We start from the raw sequence: 14,591 nt of genomic DNA, 5'->3' as shown, positions 1-14,591 counted from the left end.
AATATGCAAAATAAAAACCTACAAGAAAGATACTTATTACATGCCTGAGACATTAAGGAACATTTTTAGGAAAATGGTGAAGATGGATTAAGAGTGTGGAGAGCAAAATTATCTGGCTTCTGTCCTCCAGATAAATCCTGCCTTTTTCATGGCCACAGGGATAGGAGTGAAATAGGTTCTTACAGATTAAAAGAAACTTGCACTGTGCAAAGAATAAAACACCCAGCCAAGTGTTGCACTTTGATAATCAAAATGGCACCTCAACCACCAAAAGAGATACAAACTCCAGAGACAAGCACGTCAATTTATCCACAAAAATTACCACTGAGAAATAAATTAATTTATATTAAAAAAAAAAAAAAAAAAGAAAGAAGAGGATGTTGACACATTTCGGGGCTGGAAGAAAAGTCACCTCCTGATCCCACATGCGCTTGGTTTTATTTACATATCCACAAAGACCATGAAACACCAGCCCAGCCCCCCCACCAGCAGCATGGTCACATGGATCCCGTAGATGAGCAGTTCATTCATGAGGCTGAAGTCCACCCTCCTCCTCCCCAGCAGCAGCAGGATGATGGAGAGTTTGTACTGGAAGCGCAGGAAGATGCGGATGCCGAGGTACTGAAGGCAAAACAAGATCGACAGAGCCACCCAGAGGATGGAGGTGAAGAGGCTGCAGCTGAAGTACAGCAGGAAGCGGATGAAGCCGTACATCCATCGCGACTTGAGATAGATGTCGAAGTTGTTGTACTTGGTGCGCACCAGGTGCGCGCTGCGCACGGGGCCGCAGGCGGAGTGCAGGCAGGTGGTGTGCGGGCCGTGGAACGAGCGCACCCGCCGCGGAATGGGGATCACCGGCATCGGGCCCCGCCCCGCGCTGCCCGCCCCAGGCCGCCCCCGGGGCTCATATCAGGCGGCAGCGGGACAGCCGGGCACGGCTAACCCCGGGCTGGACGGCCGCCGAGGGACGCACCTGCGGGGAGACAGAGCCGGCAGCTGGGGTTGGTGCTGGGAAACAACACAGGCGAGAGACATTCTGTCTAAATAACACAGACAATACAAAGTTACAGTTGTCCTGAAACTGCTCAACAGCTTCAGGAAATAAGTGAAATTATCCCAGTCAATTTCAGTATCAGCGCTCCCTTACAACTGAAAGAAAAAAACAATAGAAAGTTTCAGTTGTCCTGAAGCTGCTGAATAGAGCAGCTGATCCCAGCTGGAATAGAGCAACTTATCCTGGCCGATTTCAGCATCAGCACACCCTTTCCAAACCTCAGCTTCTTCCCTTAAAACACCTTTGTTTCAAAGAAGAAACAATAGAAAGTTTCAGTTGTCCTGAAGCGGCTGAATAGAGCAGCTTATCCCAGCTGGAACAGAGCAACTCATCCCGGCCGATTTCAGTATTAGCGCTCCCTTACAACTGCTTTCCAAATCTCAGCTTCTTCCCCTAAAACATCTTTGTTTTGAAGAAGAACAAATAGAAAGGTTCAGTTCTCCTGAAACTGCTGAATAGAGCAGCTTACCCCAGCTGGAACAGAGTGACTTATCCTGGCCGATTTCAGCATCAGCACACCCTTTCCAAACCTCAGCTTCTTCCTTTAAAACATCTTTGTTTTGAACAAGAATCTCAGGGAGAAAGCTGGAATGAACCAATTCAGGGGAAAGTAGAAGCAAATCCCAGGATCTGAACACTGAGGATCACTGCAGTGGGTCCCCCTTAATCACTGCAAAATAAGAACTTATTTGCCTTCTCTTTGCTTCTTATTCCCCACACAAATACGCTCAATTTCTGTGCCACATTCCAAATAAATTCCCCAGCCAGCACCACTTGTAGCCTGTTATAAACTTTATCTCATGCTCACAATTACCAGGCCTCTCCTCAAGCATGAATTTTTAAGCCCATAAAGATTCTAAAAAGAATCCAGCACTCAGCAATATATGGATTCCAGCTTGTGATCCATGCTGGGAACAATTGGGGAGCTGCTATTCAATGCCAGTGTTAAAGCAGCAAAGAGGTCTGGTCTGAAATTATCCTGGATAATTCACAGATCTTTCCTAATCTAACAGCCACCCTCAAGAGCCCACCCACCTGAGCAATAACATTCATGTGAGAACAGTAATATTAATGCATGTGTTTGCATGGGGTCACATTTTTCCTTTAAAAAGAAAACCGAAAAGAATTCTCTGAGTACTTTCGCAAGTGGATTCCAGATCTGTGCTCATTTCCAAACTTGGCAAAGCTTCACCAAATAAACAAACTGAAAATAATGGAAGGCCTGGGCAGAACAATGAGGCAATCATGTTTTTCACACTCCACAGGATGTACCTCCCCTGGCTCAGGCCAGCCCTGTGCTCTCACTGTGACTGCAAGGCAGGGCCAGGCAGCCTTTCAAAGGCATCCACCAGTTTATTCCTCCCCTTGGGGACCTGCAGAGATAAGTGAAATCATCTTGATCTTCTGCAGTGTTTAGGATTTATAATGCTAACATCCTTCCCCACAGCCATTGTTGTTGTGTGAGTGATGAGCAGGAGCCTCTGAGCTGCTCTCTGCCTCACCCCAGGCTTCGGATGGGCCAGATTCCGGGAATTATGAAATGACAATGCACTCATCAGATAGTGCTGGAACACAACAGGGACTGCCCCACACTCCTTGCACACCCAAGTGTTCAGATCCAGGCAGATCTTTCCTTTGTTGAACCCAAAATCTGACTGTTCTTCAAATTAAAACTAATTCAAGAATTACTTCAAGAATTCTTTAGTTTTGTCACTAACAGAACTAACTACAGAGCAAATTATAAAGCTGCAGGAAATTGTAGTTTTGATACCAAAATCCTTCTCTGATTCAATGTGTATCAGTGGGAAGTCTCTGCCTGCTTCCTGCCTCAAATTCCATGGAAATGGAAATTCCAGCTCTGATCTCTCAGCTCAGCCCCACGTTCCAATTCCTTTTTGCCCTTACAGAAATGTGAGGCAGTTCTGGCTCTGCATGGATCAGGGACTCCCAAAAAGGAGTAAGGGCTAAATTATCATTTAAGGAATTTAGGAAACCAAGGGTTCTCCTCAATCATCATAGACACAATCATAATTCTCGGTGCCTCTTGCCCTATTTCCTGTCTGGAGCCAGGAAATGCCAATCAGAAATGTGGGTTTTGCAAGGCTCTGAACCAACCCTGCCTAAACCCAACCCAGTTCTGCAGCATGTGACCCCACACACTTCCCACATGATGGCTCTGAGCTGCTCAGAGTTTGCTTTCTGAGATATTTTTGGAGGACTAAACCAAGACAGGTCAAAAAATCCCATTTTTGGCATTCCATTCCTGACGATTCAGCCTCTCCTTGAAACTTCCCTCACAAACTTTTCCAGCAAACTCTGGCACAGTTGCTGCACCCACCACGGGAACAAACAGCCTCTGGTGGGTTCATGCTCTCTGGATGAACTCAAATATCAGCACTGGAACACTGGGAGGACAAAACAAACTCTGAATTTTTACATTTTAGGGGTGCTGCCATCCAGCTCGCTGCCGCTCTGGGATGCCACTGAATCCTTGGAGCAAAAGAGTGAAGTTTTCCTGTGACACCTTCTAGGAAGAGCAACAGAAACTGCTGAGGTGCTTCATAAACTCACAACTCTCTGCACAGCAGCTGATCTAAAAGACAAAACAACACAGTCATTTTCAATTTGTGCATTAACACGCTCACAATTCAGGCTTCTCCTCCAGCATGAGTTTTCAAGCTCATGAAGACTCTAAAGGGAACCCAGCACTCCGCAAAATATGGATTCCAGCTTGGGAACAATCAGGGAGCTGCTACTCAATGCCAGGACAGGAAATCTTGTGCTGCTCACCTTCCCCTGCCACAGGCTGCCCTGGGGCACGTGGAACACCATGCAGGGAGCACAGACTTTCCAAACTGAATATGGAACAGCAGATCCTGCCCTGGCAGGGCGGGCAGGCCCTGGCACAGGTGCCCAGAGCAGCTGAGGGTGCCCCTGGATCCCTGGCAGTGCCCAAGGCTGGGCTGGGCAGGGCTGGGAGCAGCCTGGGACAGTGGAAGTGTCCCTGCCATGGCAGGGGTGGGCTGGGGTCAGTTTTTAACTCTCTTCCAACCCCAAACTCTCAGCGATTCTGTGATTCCCCATGGAAGGGCTGGGATGGGGTGAATTTTTAAGTCCTTCCCAACCCAAAACATGCAGTGATTCTGTGATTCTGTGATCCCCCATGGCAGGGGTGGGACGGGGTCAGTTTTTAACTCCGTTCCAACCCCAAACTCTCAGTGACTCTGTGATCATCCCCCAGCCCGGATTTATGCCCGCACAAAGCCCTGGACACCCCCTCCATCATTTCGGGGCCGGCTGGGTCATTCCGGGGCACCGTCCCCAGCTCCGAGGGCTCCACCGGAGGCAGCCCCGGCACCACGCACCGGAGGCGCCCCCAGGCCGTTACAACGCCCAGAACTCTCCGTTCCCCGGAGTTTCCCGTCCCTCTCCGTTACAGGGGCCGGGCGGGGAGCAGCGGGCGGGATCTCCGCGCACACCGGGCAGGACCCGCGGGGCTCGGGGCACTCCCGGTGCACACCGGCAGCTCCGACCGGCCCGCGGCTGCCGGGACGCTCCGGTGGGCCCCGAGCGCTCCGGGAGGAGCCGCACGGGCTTGGGGACAATGACAAATAAAGGTGAGAGCCGAGGGACGAGCGCCGGGAGGGGCGGAAACACCGACTCCGCCTACCCCGCACCGAGCCCGCACCGAGCCCGACCGGCCCGCGGCGGGAGCCGCGCAGGGAGCCCGGCCTGGCCTTCCCCGGCAGCCGCGCACGGCCGCCATTCCCCCCGGGAAACGGGGTCCCTCGGGCCCGGCGGGCACTGAGCGAGCGCTGCCGCACCGCCGGGCCCCGGGGCGGAGCTGCCGCCGCCGCAGGGCGAGGCCCGGGCCCCGCCGCCCGCCGGGCCGTGCCCCGCACTCACCGTGGTGCCCATGGCCGCGCCGGGCCCGGGCGAAGCGAGGCCCGGGCCGCCGGGCGCCCGCTCTGCGCATGTGCGGGGGCGGCTCCGGTTCCTCCGGTTCCGGCGGCGGCGGCGGGCGGGGAGCGGCGGCGCGCGGTGATGGCGTCATCGCGCCGCGCCGCCAGGCCGGAAGTGGCGGGGACGCGTTGCCCTGGTAACGGGGGTGGCCGGGCCTGGTCACACCGGAGGGGTCACACCAGGATTACACCGGGGGTCACACCAGGATTACACCGGGGGTCACACCGGGATTACACCGGGGATTACACAGAGGAGGTCACACCGGAGTTCACACAGGGGGTCACACCGAGGGTCACACCGGGAGTCATACCGGGGGTCACTCTAGGGGTCACACCGCGGATTACACCGGGGGTCACACCGGGGGTCACACGGGGGCTGAGGTGCCATGTCCAGCGTAACCAGAGCAGCAGCCCAGAGCTGTCCAGAGAGTCCCCAAAAGACCCAAAGAGTTCCTTAAAAACAAAACAGGTGGAGAAAAATTCAAAGAAATAGAAAGGGAAGGAAAACAACTTCCTCCCTGCTGTTTCCCCTTAGATTGAATTACGGAATCTTCTCCATAAACTTTGGCATTGGCTCCCCGCCCCGCTTTCTGTCTGGGCAGTGCCACGGTGCACAAACATTAAATAATAATAACCCAGCCATCTGTCACCTCTCAGAGCTGCTGCTCTGCACAGGCCAAACCCTCCCGGTGTCCCTGAGCTCCTGCCGGGCCCTTCCCCTGCCCTGCAGGGCAGTTTGATCCTGAACTGCCAGAGGGAATTCTGGATAAAGGAATTCTGGGGAGTTCTCCCTGGAAATTGGCATCTCCACGTCCCCCAGGCCCCTCCTGTGGCAGGAGAAGGGGATGTGAGGAGCTGATAAATTTCCCCCATAGCTTGGAACTGGGAGCAGCTGTTTGGTGACTTGGAGAAGCAGCAGAGCCACCCACGTTCCATTTACTCCCTCTGCCATTCCTTGGGACTGGAGCCATAACCCAGGGACTGGAATTTCAGCCCAAGCAGCAAAATTATGAGGGCATTTTTCTTGGGGAATCACGAGGGTGCTGCTGAATGGAAGTGTGGCACTGGGGGCTCCTGGTGTCCTGCAGGAATCCCTTGGGTGGGAAAGGTCTTTCCTACCCTGCAGAAAACCCCAGGGAGTTCCACTGAGTGACCCCACAACCCAAACACGTATGAGCACCATTGCCAAGGCTGACACTTCTCGTTTTTATGTCAGGGTGACCTTCAGCTCATGGCCAGGCTGGCCTGGTCTCACGGAAGGTGTGGAAGGGGGTGGAATGAGAGGAGATTTTCAGTCCCTTCCAACCCAAACCATTCCCTGATTCTGTGCCAACAATCAGCACAGCCCCATTCAATTCCCAATTTTTGACCTCTGTGCTGCTGAAATGCTCCATAAACAAGGGAATGCCCCGGGGTCAGCAGGAATGGCAGCTTTGACATTGAGGGAGATCAGACCCTGAGGGAGGGCTGGGAGCTGGGCCCACAGGGACCCCGCCCACAGCCCTCAGGGCTGTATTTCTTCCCCGTGCTAATTTTCCTAAAGACACAACTCATATTCCTGTTGATTGAACAGTTTTGTGCTGACAGCGTTGGAGATTTGTGGTGGAACTCATCACCAGCCCCGAGAGCGGCCCATCCGTCCCCGTCAGCGCCACCAGCCAGGCCTCGGGTGTTTTATGGTCCCCTCTGAAGACAAACATCCACATTTATATGTCACTTGTTGCAATATAAATGCTAACTTGTACTCCTTTCAAAACTTTTAATGAATTGTGCACATTTCACAAGATTTATAGCGAGAAGCGGGCGGCTCAAAATATTGCTTTGAACATATTTGTCACTTTGGCAACAGAACAAAAAAATCTGGAAGATACTGCCTTTAGAAATAAATCATAAATATGTGTGTCTTAAAAGAGTTTATTTTGGTCATTAATAGTTGATGCTCCCTCCCCCACCCGGTGCAGGATTTAAAGTTAAATTATGCAAAATCAAAAACAAACCTTATAATACTTAATCAAACATGCATAAAACTGTCAGGGCCAAATAAATTCTCTCAATTAACTTGCTTCAGATTGTGATTGCATTTACTAATTTAATCAACACTAGAATAATTTGGAGGCTGGGTAATGATGAATTGCTGTGGTGCTGCACGTGAAGGGCTGCTGAGGTGGTGTGCTGAGGCAGGAATGCAAGAAATGCCTTTGAGGCTGAGGGCAAAAAACTGCAGCTGAGTTGTCACATTCATTTTATAATGAAAACATCTTTTTCTGCCCATTTGGAGGGGGATTTTTGCCAGCAAACGCCTGTCATGGACAGCCTTTGTGTGGATGGATGGCTCCACTGTTAGGCCATGAAGTCAATCTCATTTCAGCCTGAGATGAGTGAAGGAGTCAAACCTGCAGAGCTGTGCCCTCCCTATTTTTGAGTCATTTTGTGAGTGTGATCTTTCCCTGGGGGCACTGACCTCCAGCCCTGCTGCCTTCTGCCTGCTCAGGTTGTTTAGGCTGGAGCTGGAGTAACAGCCCTGCAATATTGAGATGTCCTTTAGCTCAGTCCTTTTGCACTTTGAATGGATCTGCACTGGCAATAAAATGGGCCTGACCCCTGCCTAGGAAAGCTTTCAATACCATTACTTGTGGAGAGCTAAACATTACACTTCTGCAGGCGTAAGCAAGCTTTTATGGAGAGGTTCTCATTACAGGTTCATGTGAAGGAGGCTTTAAGGTGTATTCAACCCTATAAAATACCTGAACCTTGGGAAAATCACACCCATATTTGCTCTTTAACCTTTCCACACCTGTTTTACAAAAAATAACAATGTCCACCTAGCTGCTGGGGGAATGAACTCATTGCAAGACTCTCCTTCTCTCTCTTTCTCCCTATCTCTGAAAAATATACTTTCCACATTCTAACTGACCATTTTGGCCACCTTTTATTTGAAATGGAGATTGTGCTTTATAAATATCTGGCACTCAGCACCATTTGGTCCCCAGCAGAAATGAGTAAATAAAAATCCATGCGCTGAAGAGAATATCCAGAAAAATAGTTAACAAGTTTCCTTGGGTGACCCAGAAACAATTACTTCCCCAGCAATTCCATGGCCATGTAGACATCCATAATTCTTCAGGGTTTAAAGATAATAAAGTGTTAACATGGTGTTTTTTAAGCATTCACTGCTGCCTTGCAGTCATATCCAAAAGCACCATTCCAAACCAGCAGCATCTTAAACTCCCTTGGGTTTTGCTGAGCAAGAAATAAAACAAATGAAGGAATTAACTTTTTCCTTTTCCTTAAAGGAGATTTAGGGTTGAGTCTGGCCCTTAAATTTTAAATGTAACCAATCCTCCTTGCAAATCTAAAGTGCAAAACTTGTGAAATATTTTTTCCTTGTTACATCTTTCCAGATCTCATCTAGTGGCTGGAAATATCAACTTGATCGCATCTAGTGGCTTGAAATGTCAGTTTGAGGAGATTTGCATGTGGTAAATAATAATGCAGCCTATTAGACTAAGCAAATAAAAAGACATGTAGCAGAAAGTGGAGCTAATTCCCAGCTCTGCAGCCCTGGAGCAGCACTCTGAGCCCCTGGCTCTCCCAGCTCCCCAGGGATCAGAGTTTTGGGGTGTTATTTGGGGTTTGGCAGCTTTGCCTCCCGAGGCAGTGAGGGATGCACAGAGCAGCAAACCCTGCAGGCTGGGGAGCAGCAGTGCCAGCACAGATGGTTGGTTGTGGAGCTCAGCAAGGCCAGGCTGCCGTGTCCCTGCAGGAATCCTCCTCCTGGAAGGGTTTTATGGATATATATTTTACAGGTGACTTGCAAAATATAAAACTAGAGCAGTCTGCAGTTTCTAAAGAAATAAATGATTGGTGTGAGGCTCGCTGAGACAGTAATGTTTGATGTATTCCATCTACGTGACACTCAGGCTGCTTTCGGGCATAATAATCTGCTGCTGCTCTGAAAACAAACCAGGGGATGCTTGGGGGGCTAGAAATCTGCTCCCTCCCTGGTGCAGGGATCAGGACAGGGAGGGAAAGCCTGGTGTCAGCGTGGGTGGGATCCCAGAGAACCCACAAAATGGTGATGCACATAAAAAATGTGTGTTGTCCTATAGCAGGGACACTTTACCCCAAAAGACAGAGCCTCACTGGGCTGGCTGTCCCCTCACCTCTGGAAAATGGGAAGGTGGTTATTTTAGAGATGCTGGAGTCATGGAAAGATTCCTGCTGGCCTGCAGGGGCTGGAGCAGGAGCCAGCTGCACACATATGGTGAGTGAGTAACTGTCTCTAAAACAAATGAAAATAGAATGGGATGCTTTGCCAGGGACAGAATTCCTGCCAAAGCTTGTTGCTGCATCATGTTGGCGAGTCCTGATCTGGCTGATGTCAGAAAGTGCTTATTATGCAGAAAACTCTTGAGGAGAAGTGTCATTATTGCCTTCTGTTCCTTTGTAGGCTGGGTCTAATTTAAGCAGGAGGCAGTAAAACCCAATCCATCCCTGCCTGGTGGAGCTGAGCTTTGGTGGGATGGCTGAGAAAGCCTCCCAAACCCTCTGGCTCTGCAAAGGGCTTCTCTAAGGGTGATATTTCAGGTCAGAGGAACAGCTTTTCTCTGGGAAGCTCAGTTCCCAGATTTTCCATTCATCAATACTATATCAGTCATATCATGGGCAGATGGGTCCTGTTAAAGTGATTGCACAGATCCTTCAGGATCCTCTAATGTGGATGACATTTGTCTGCTCTGGGGTCACTTTAGCCAGAGGAACCTCCTCTTGTGTCACCCACAGTGCAGGGTGACAGGAGAGAGCAGGGACAAACCTTGGCTTGGCAGAGGGGTTTGTGCCCGAGTTCTGAATCAATGAACTCACCTGCCCTGGGCATTGGCCAAGTGTCAGATTTAGGGACAGCATTCAGCTCCCTGGGATCAATGGAAAGCCGAGTGTTTCTGTGTTTCCAAGGCTTCGTTCCTTAGAAACATTCCTGAGCATCAGTCAGTGTCAAGTCCTCACTGCCTGAGATTAACCATGATGGCATCACCATCAGCACTAGAGGGTCCCCTGGGCCAGGAACCCAAAACACCCCGTGCTTTTTGATGGGGTGCTCTCAATACATCTCTAATAATCTAATTTTAATGTACATTACTGTAAGAACTCTTTCTAAAATTATTATTTTTTTCAAAACCAACGGGGAAGAGCAGCATCCCTGCACCCCAAACTCCCCGGGCAGCATCTCCCACGTGGGGCGGGGGTCAGCCCCGATGGCCGGGGCATGGGCAGCCCCCGGGGACCCCCGCAGCCCCCGAGGGTCCCCGCAGCCCCCCGGGTCCCCGGGCCGGGCTGTGCCTGCGGTCACACCCCACGAGGCGGTGCTCCTGCCCCAGGGATGCTGCGGCTGCCGCGCCGCAGCCGGCAGGGAGCGGCGGCGAGGGGGAAAACCAACTCCGAAACCTTGGAAGCTTCGAATTCAGGGCAAAACCTCTCCCCCGAGGCTCTCTGGGTATGAAGCAGGGGTGTCCCCCTTGTCCCGTTCTCCCTGATCCGTCCAAGCCGCGGGATGGAGCGGACCCATCGCAGGGAATTCCTCCTGCATCCTCTGTGCCCGATCCTCCATCCTTCACTGCGGCCCCTGAGCCTTCTCCACCTCTGTTTTTAGGGGGAAAAACCAAAGTCTCACATTTCTGTGGGGTAAACTGCACCCTTTTTCTCTCTTGCTAAATGGAATTTTGTCCATGTGTTCCCAGGGCAATCGGCGCTGGCAATCTAAGAGGTCTGAGGAAGAATTTGGCTGCAATCTGGAAAAATGCTTTGCTGACAGTTTGAGAGAAACTTCTGGTGCTCAAAAGCTTTTCAGAGTCTTTTTGGCATTGATTATGCATAGACTGTGTAGTACAAAGGAGAAAATGGCTTTCCAGCATCAAACAGTAGCAAAATCCATATCAATAAAAATCATCAAGAAAAAGGAACACAGTGTTTATGAGACAAAACTGTCTTCAAATGTATCAAGAGTGATTTTCAAACTGGGGAAAATCATTGCAAGGAAATAAAGCTGATTTTGGTGTAGATCACAGCCCTCTCCTTAAGTGGATCTCCATGGCAAAATCGCCCCTCCACAATAATATGATATACATTTTATAACCAGAGGAAGCACAGGGAGAAGAGCTGAGAACATTTCTTCCAAAAATGCCACACTGAGGGTCACCCAAGGGATTTATTTTGCTGGAGTGTCTCTGCCAGGATGAATCCTGCTCCTTGCTCCCTAACTTTCTGTAATTCCCTTCCAGCCTGTAACTTACTGGTGCAACTCTTCCCATTTTGCTGGGGAGAACATGAAGGAGACAAAAAACCCAAAGCCCTCATCAATCACAGCCTGGCTCCTGGTACAATTAGCAAGTTCTATTATCTTAAGAATGACACTTGTAGCACGGAGCAAAGCCAGGCGCACCCAATATTCTAATTCTGCATCGAAAAAAGGGGAGGCTTGAATTGCATTAGCATTGCATTAGATTCCCATGACTTTTTATATCAGCACTTGTGAGTTATTTATGAATTCATTTATTTACAAGGACAGCCCTTTCTGCATTCAGTTGCCATGGTTGCTTTAACTCCTGTATCCTATTAATTCTGGATGTTGTGAAATAGATATAGATCAGACAATCATTGTGTGGTGGCGAGGATTTTTTTTTATTATTCTTATTTTACCGTTTGATTCCCTGTGTCCTGACCAGAAAGGCTTCAACACCCATCATCCCTCCAGAGTATCCACTGCCAGCTGGCTGGGGAGGAGGTGTTGGGGCAATTCCCAGAGCTCTCCCCCTGCCAATCCTTCCTGGCACAGAGCTGCAGCCTGGCCTGGGGGAAATGTGGCAGTGATTCCCAGCTCAGAGCCACTGCTTTGGTCTGAGGCAGCAAGTGAGGAGCAGAGCTGGGAGCAAAAGGGGAATTCAGGAAGGTCAATGCCAGCCTGTCTGGGTGGCACAGGGTGGCACAGGGCACTCTCACCTTTTGGAAGTGCTGCAAAACCTGTTGGGATTGGGATTGGGTTTTCCTGCACTCCCCCTGTACGCAGTGTATTTGCAAAAACCTTGGTGAATCCAAAGCAGGCTCAGCCCTAGGGAGAAGCCAGAGGGATTTCTGTCCCCTCAGAGAGATCAGAGTGTGTTTGAGAGTACAAACCTCACGTGCAGCTACTCCCCATCTCCTTCTGGAAGGAGGAGATCAGTTTGGCTGCTCTGCCAGCTGAGGGACAGGGACAAACTCCTGTGACAAGGGAGAGCTTTGAGGTGCTGCCTGCTCCAGCCAGGACCTCATCCCCACACCGAGCAGGAATGTCCTGAGACCGGGATCTGCTGGGCCAAGGAGCTTGGGATTTGTCCCTTGGAGAGGGCAGAGGTGCTGCTCAGGGAGGAGGGTGGTGCTGGAGATCCCAAAGCCAATGTGCTGGAAGTGTTTTGTAATAGAATTCCACAAGAAAATTAAATCAATTACTGAGTCTAATAAAGCTCTCAAGGTTTTTAATTAAATGAAGTTTTAATTAAGGCAGCATGAGCCCATGCTCTTTTGATATTCTGCTTCAGACCCTAGAGGATTGTGACTCCTTTTTGTAATTTACAGGGGCTGGATCAATCACCAGAGTCACAAAAATGTGAGAACTGTGTCGATTTTATGGGAAATACTGTACACGAGCCTGCACACTCCAACAGCTCTGGCTGGGAGAGATTTTAGCTTGGGATTGCCTTTCCTGCCACGGGCAGAGCATCAGCCTGAGCTGCTGTCCTGGGAAAAGTCCTCTCCCAAGCCAAACTCCTGCCATCTACTCCAGGAGGCTGCAGTTAGTGGGAAGTCACATGAACTCAGAAATTCCCTGTTCCACACTGAACTGGCACTTTTGCTTCCCACAGATTCATCTCCCTCTTTCCCCAGCAGAGCCCATCCCAGGCTGTAACTCTGGTTCAGGAGCCAGGCAGGAAAACTGCAGGCAAACCAGACCCACATCTCCCAACCTGGACATCTGGTAAGTGGCCCCAGAATGTTCTGTCTCTATTTTAGTCTTGTTTTGTACACAATATGCCCAAAACATGCTTTATTTCTTAAGGAGATAAGGATCTTTATGTAACCCATTTTTCCTTAACGCTAAGTCCTTTGTCAGGATTAAAGAATCCTAAAACATCTGTACAGGCTTGGGTGGCAGATGTATAGAACAAACAGCCTAAAATAACATGGAATATTAACCTACTAAGTGAGGTATTAAAAAAATAAAATAAAGTAAAAGAACCCTCATACATTCTTAGTTACAGCCAATTCCCAACCCCATGGTTGGGAATACAGTGGTGCAGGTGGATAATAAATGGGAAATGGGGATTTTTAGCTGAGGAAGAGAGGGGACAGGGGGCACCTTTGCTCACTGTGTGTCTGCAGAGGGGGCAAAGGGAAACCTGGGGTGCCAGGGGCAGTGTCAGAGAAAGGCTAGGAGCTGTGGGGAGCACAGGAACTGCTCTCTGCCAGCTCCAGGGGTGCTCCTTAGCTTTGGCAGCTCAGCATGGATGGATGGACAGGGCTGGGGATGGATGGATGGCTCAGAGCACTCAGTGACCACCCTGTCAATACCCAAGATCAAACCTGCTGCAGTTCAAAGCCTCCAGAGCAGGTCAGAAATCCCCTGCAGTGCCTTGGCCAGTTAGAGCCCAGCCTTAGCAGCCTCTGCCATCCCCATCTCCCATTTCCAACGATCCATACAGGTCCCATCAGTCCTGGCCACAGCCAGCTCCCTCCCAGCCAGCCAGCTAAGGCCATTAGTGTGATTACTGGAGGTCATGAAGTTCAAACCAAAATGTCAATTTTCATTTGGAAGAATGGTCCCATTTTAGGAGCAAAGGGAATTTTTTTCCTCTCTCAAAGAGACCCCGACTGTGGAATCATTGCTCCCCAAAGACTTGCAAATTTCTGGCCACAGAAAGGTGCCAATAGTTGCTGGAGCCAGTGAAAAGATTAACAAGGGTCACCAGTGCTTTCCTCTTTGCCTGCACTCAAAGGCTCTGGGGCCTATTTGGAAGATATTTACCATTGCCTTTACCTTCTGCACGTTCATCACCGGGTTTGGGGTCGTTATGGATTTATTGACAAGACAGTGCCCATTAATCTTCCCTGCAGAATGCCAGCCTGGGAGTCACTCAGGTTACATCACCCTGCAGACAGGAGGGTTTTAAAAGGAAGATGGAAATGAGGTGGTGGGTGAAGACAAGTGCTGCTCTGAGGGGCCCTGGGGTATGCAGAGCACCCACCCAGCAGCCTCTGCCAGAGTGTGAAGGCAGAACCTGACCTTGGGGAGGCTGCTGGGCTCTGCTCATTGATTCAGCAGGGTCAGGGTGACCCCTCTGTGGTCTGGGGTAAATGAGCCACATCTGGGGGTGATTCAGGAGAGCCAAGGGATGGTGAGAAGTTGGGTGCTGACCCCACTCGGAGTGTCCTGGGCAGGGCTGGTGATGCCATTGGAAGTTTTAGGTGTCTCCTTTCTGGAGAAACTCAAAACAGCTCTAAAAGGCCTTTCTCACACCAGGCTGTGCTGGAACACTGGTTGGGCCATT

At 50.2% G+C, this 14,591-nt stretch overlaps 1 protein-coding gene across 1 annotated transcript; it reads right to left on the bottom strand.

Moving 5' to 3' along the window:
* Positions 1-418: 418 nt before the first annotated feature.
* TMEM250 (transmembrane protein 250) lies at positions 419-5,062 on the bottom strand. Its single transcript, XM_058038459.1, has 3 exons — positions 4,961-5,062; positions 3,492-3,647; positions 419-973 (listed from the first exon to the last, which is right to left on the bottom strand). Exon 3 carries the CDS (start codon positions 859-861, stop codon positions 442-444), a length of 420 nt encoding a protein of 139 aa, XP_057894442.1. The 5' UTR covers positions 862-973; positions 3,492-3,647; positions 4,961-5,062; the 3' UTR covers positions 419-441.
* Positions 5,063-14,591: the final 9,529 nt, after the last annotated feature.

This window comes from Melospiza georgiana, chromosome 20 (genome assembly GCF_028018845.1).
Source record: "Melospiza georgiana isolate bMelGeo1 chromosome 20, bMelGeo1.pri, whole genome shotgun sequence".
NCBI lineage: Eukaryota > Metazoa > Chordata > Aves > Passeriformes > Passerellidae > Melospiza > Melospiza georgiana.
The sequence above is the reverse complement of the archived record's forward strand: the minus strand, read 5'-3'. Positions and strand labels throughout refer to the sequence as shown.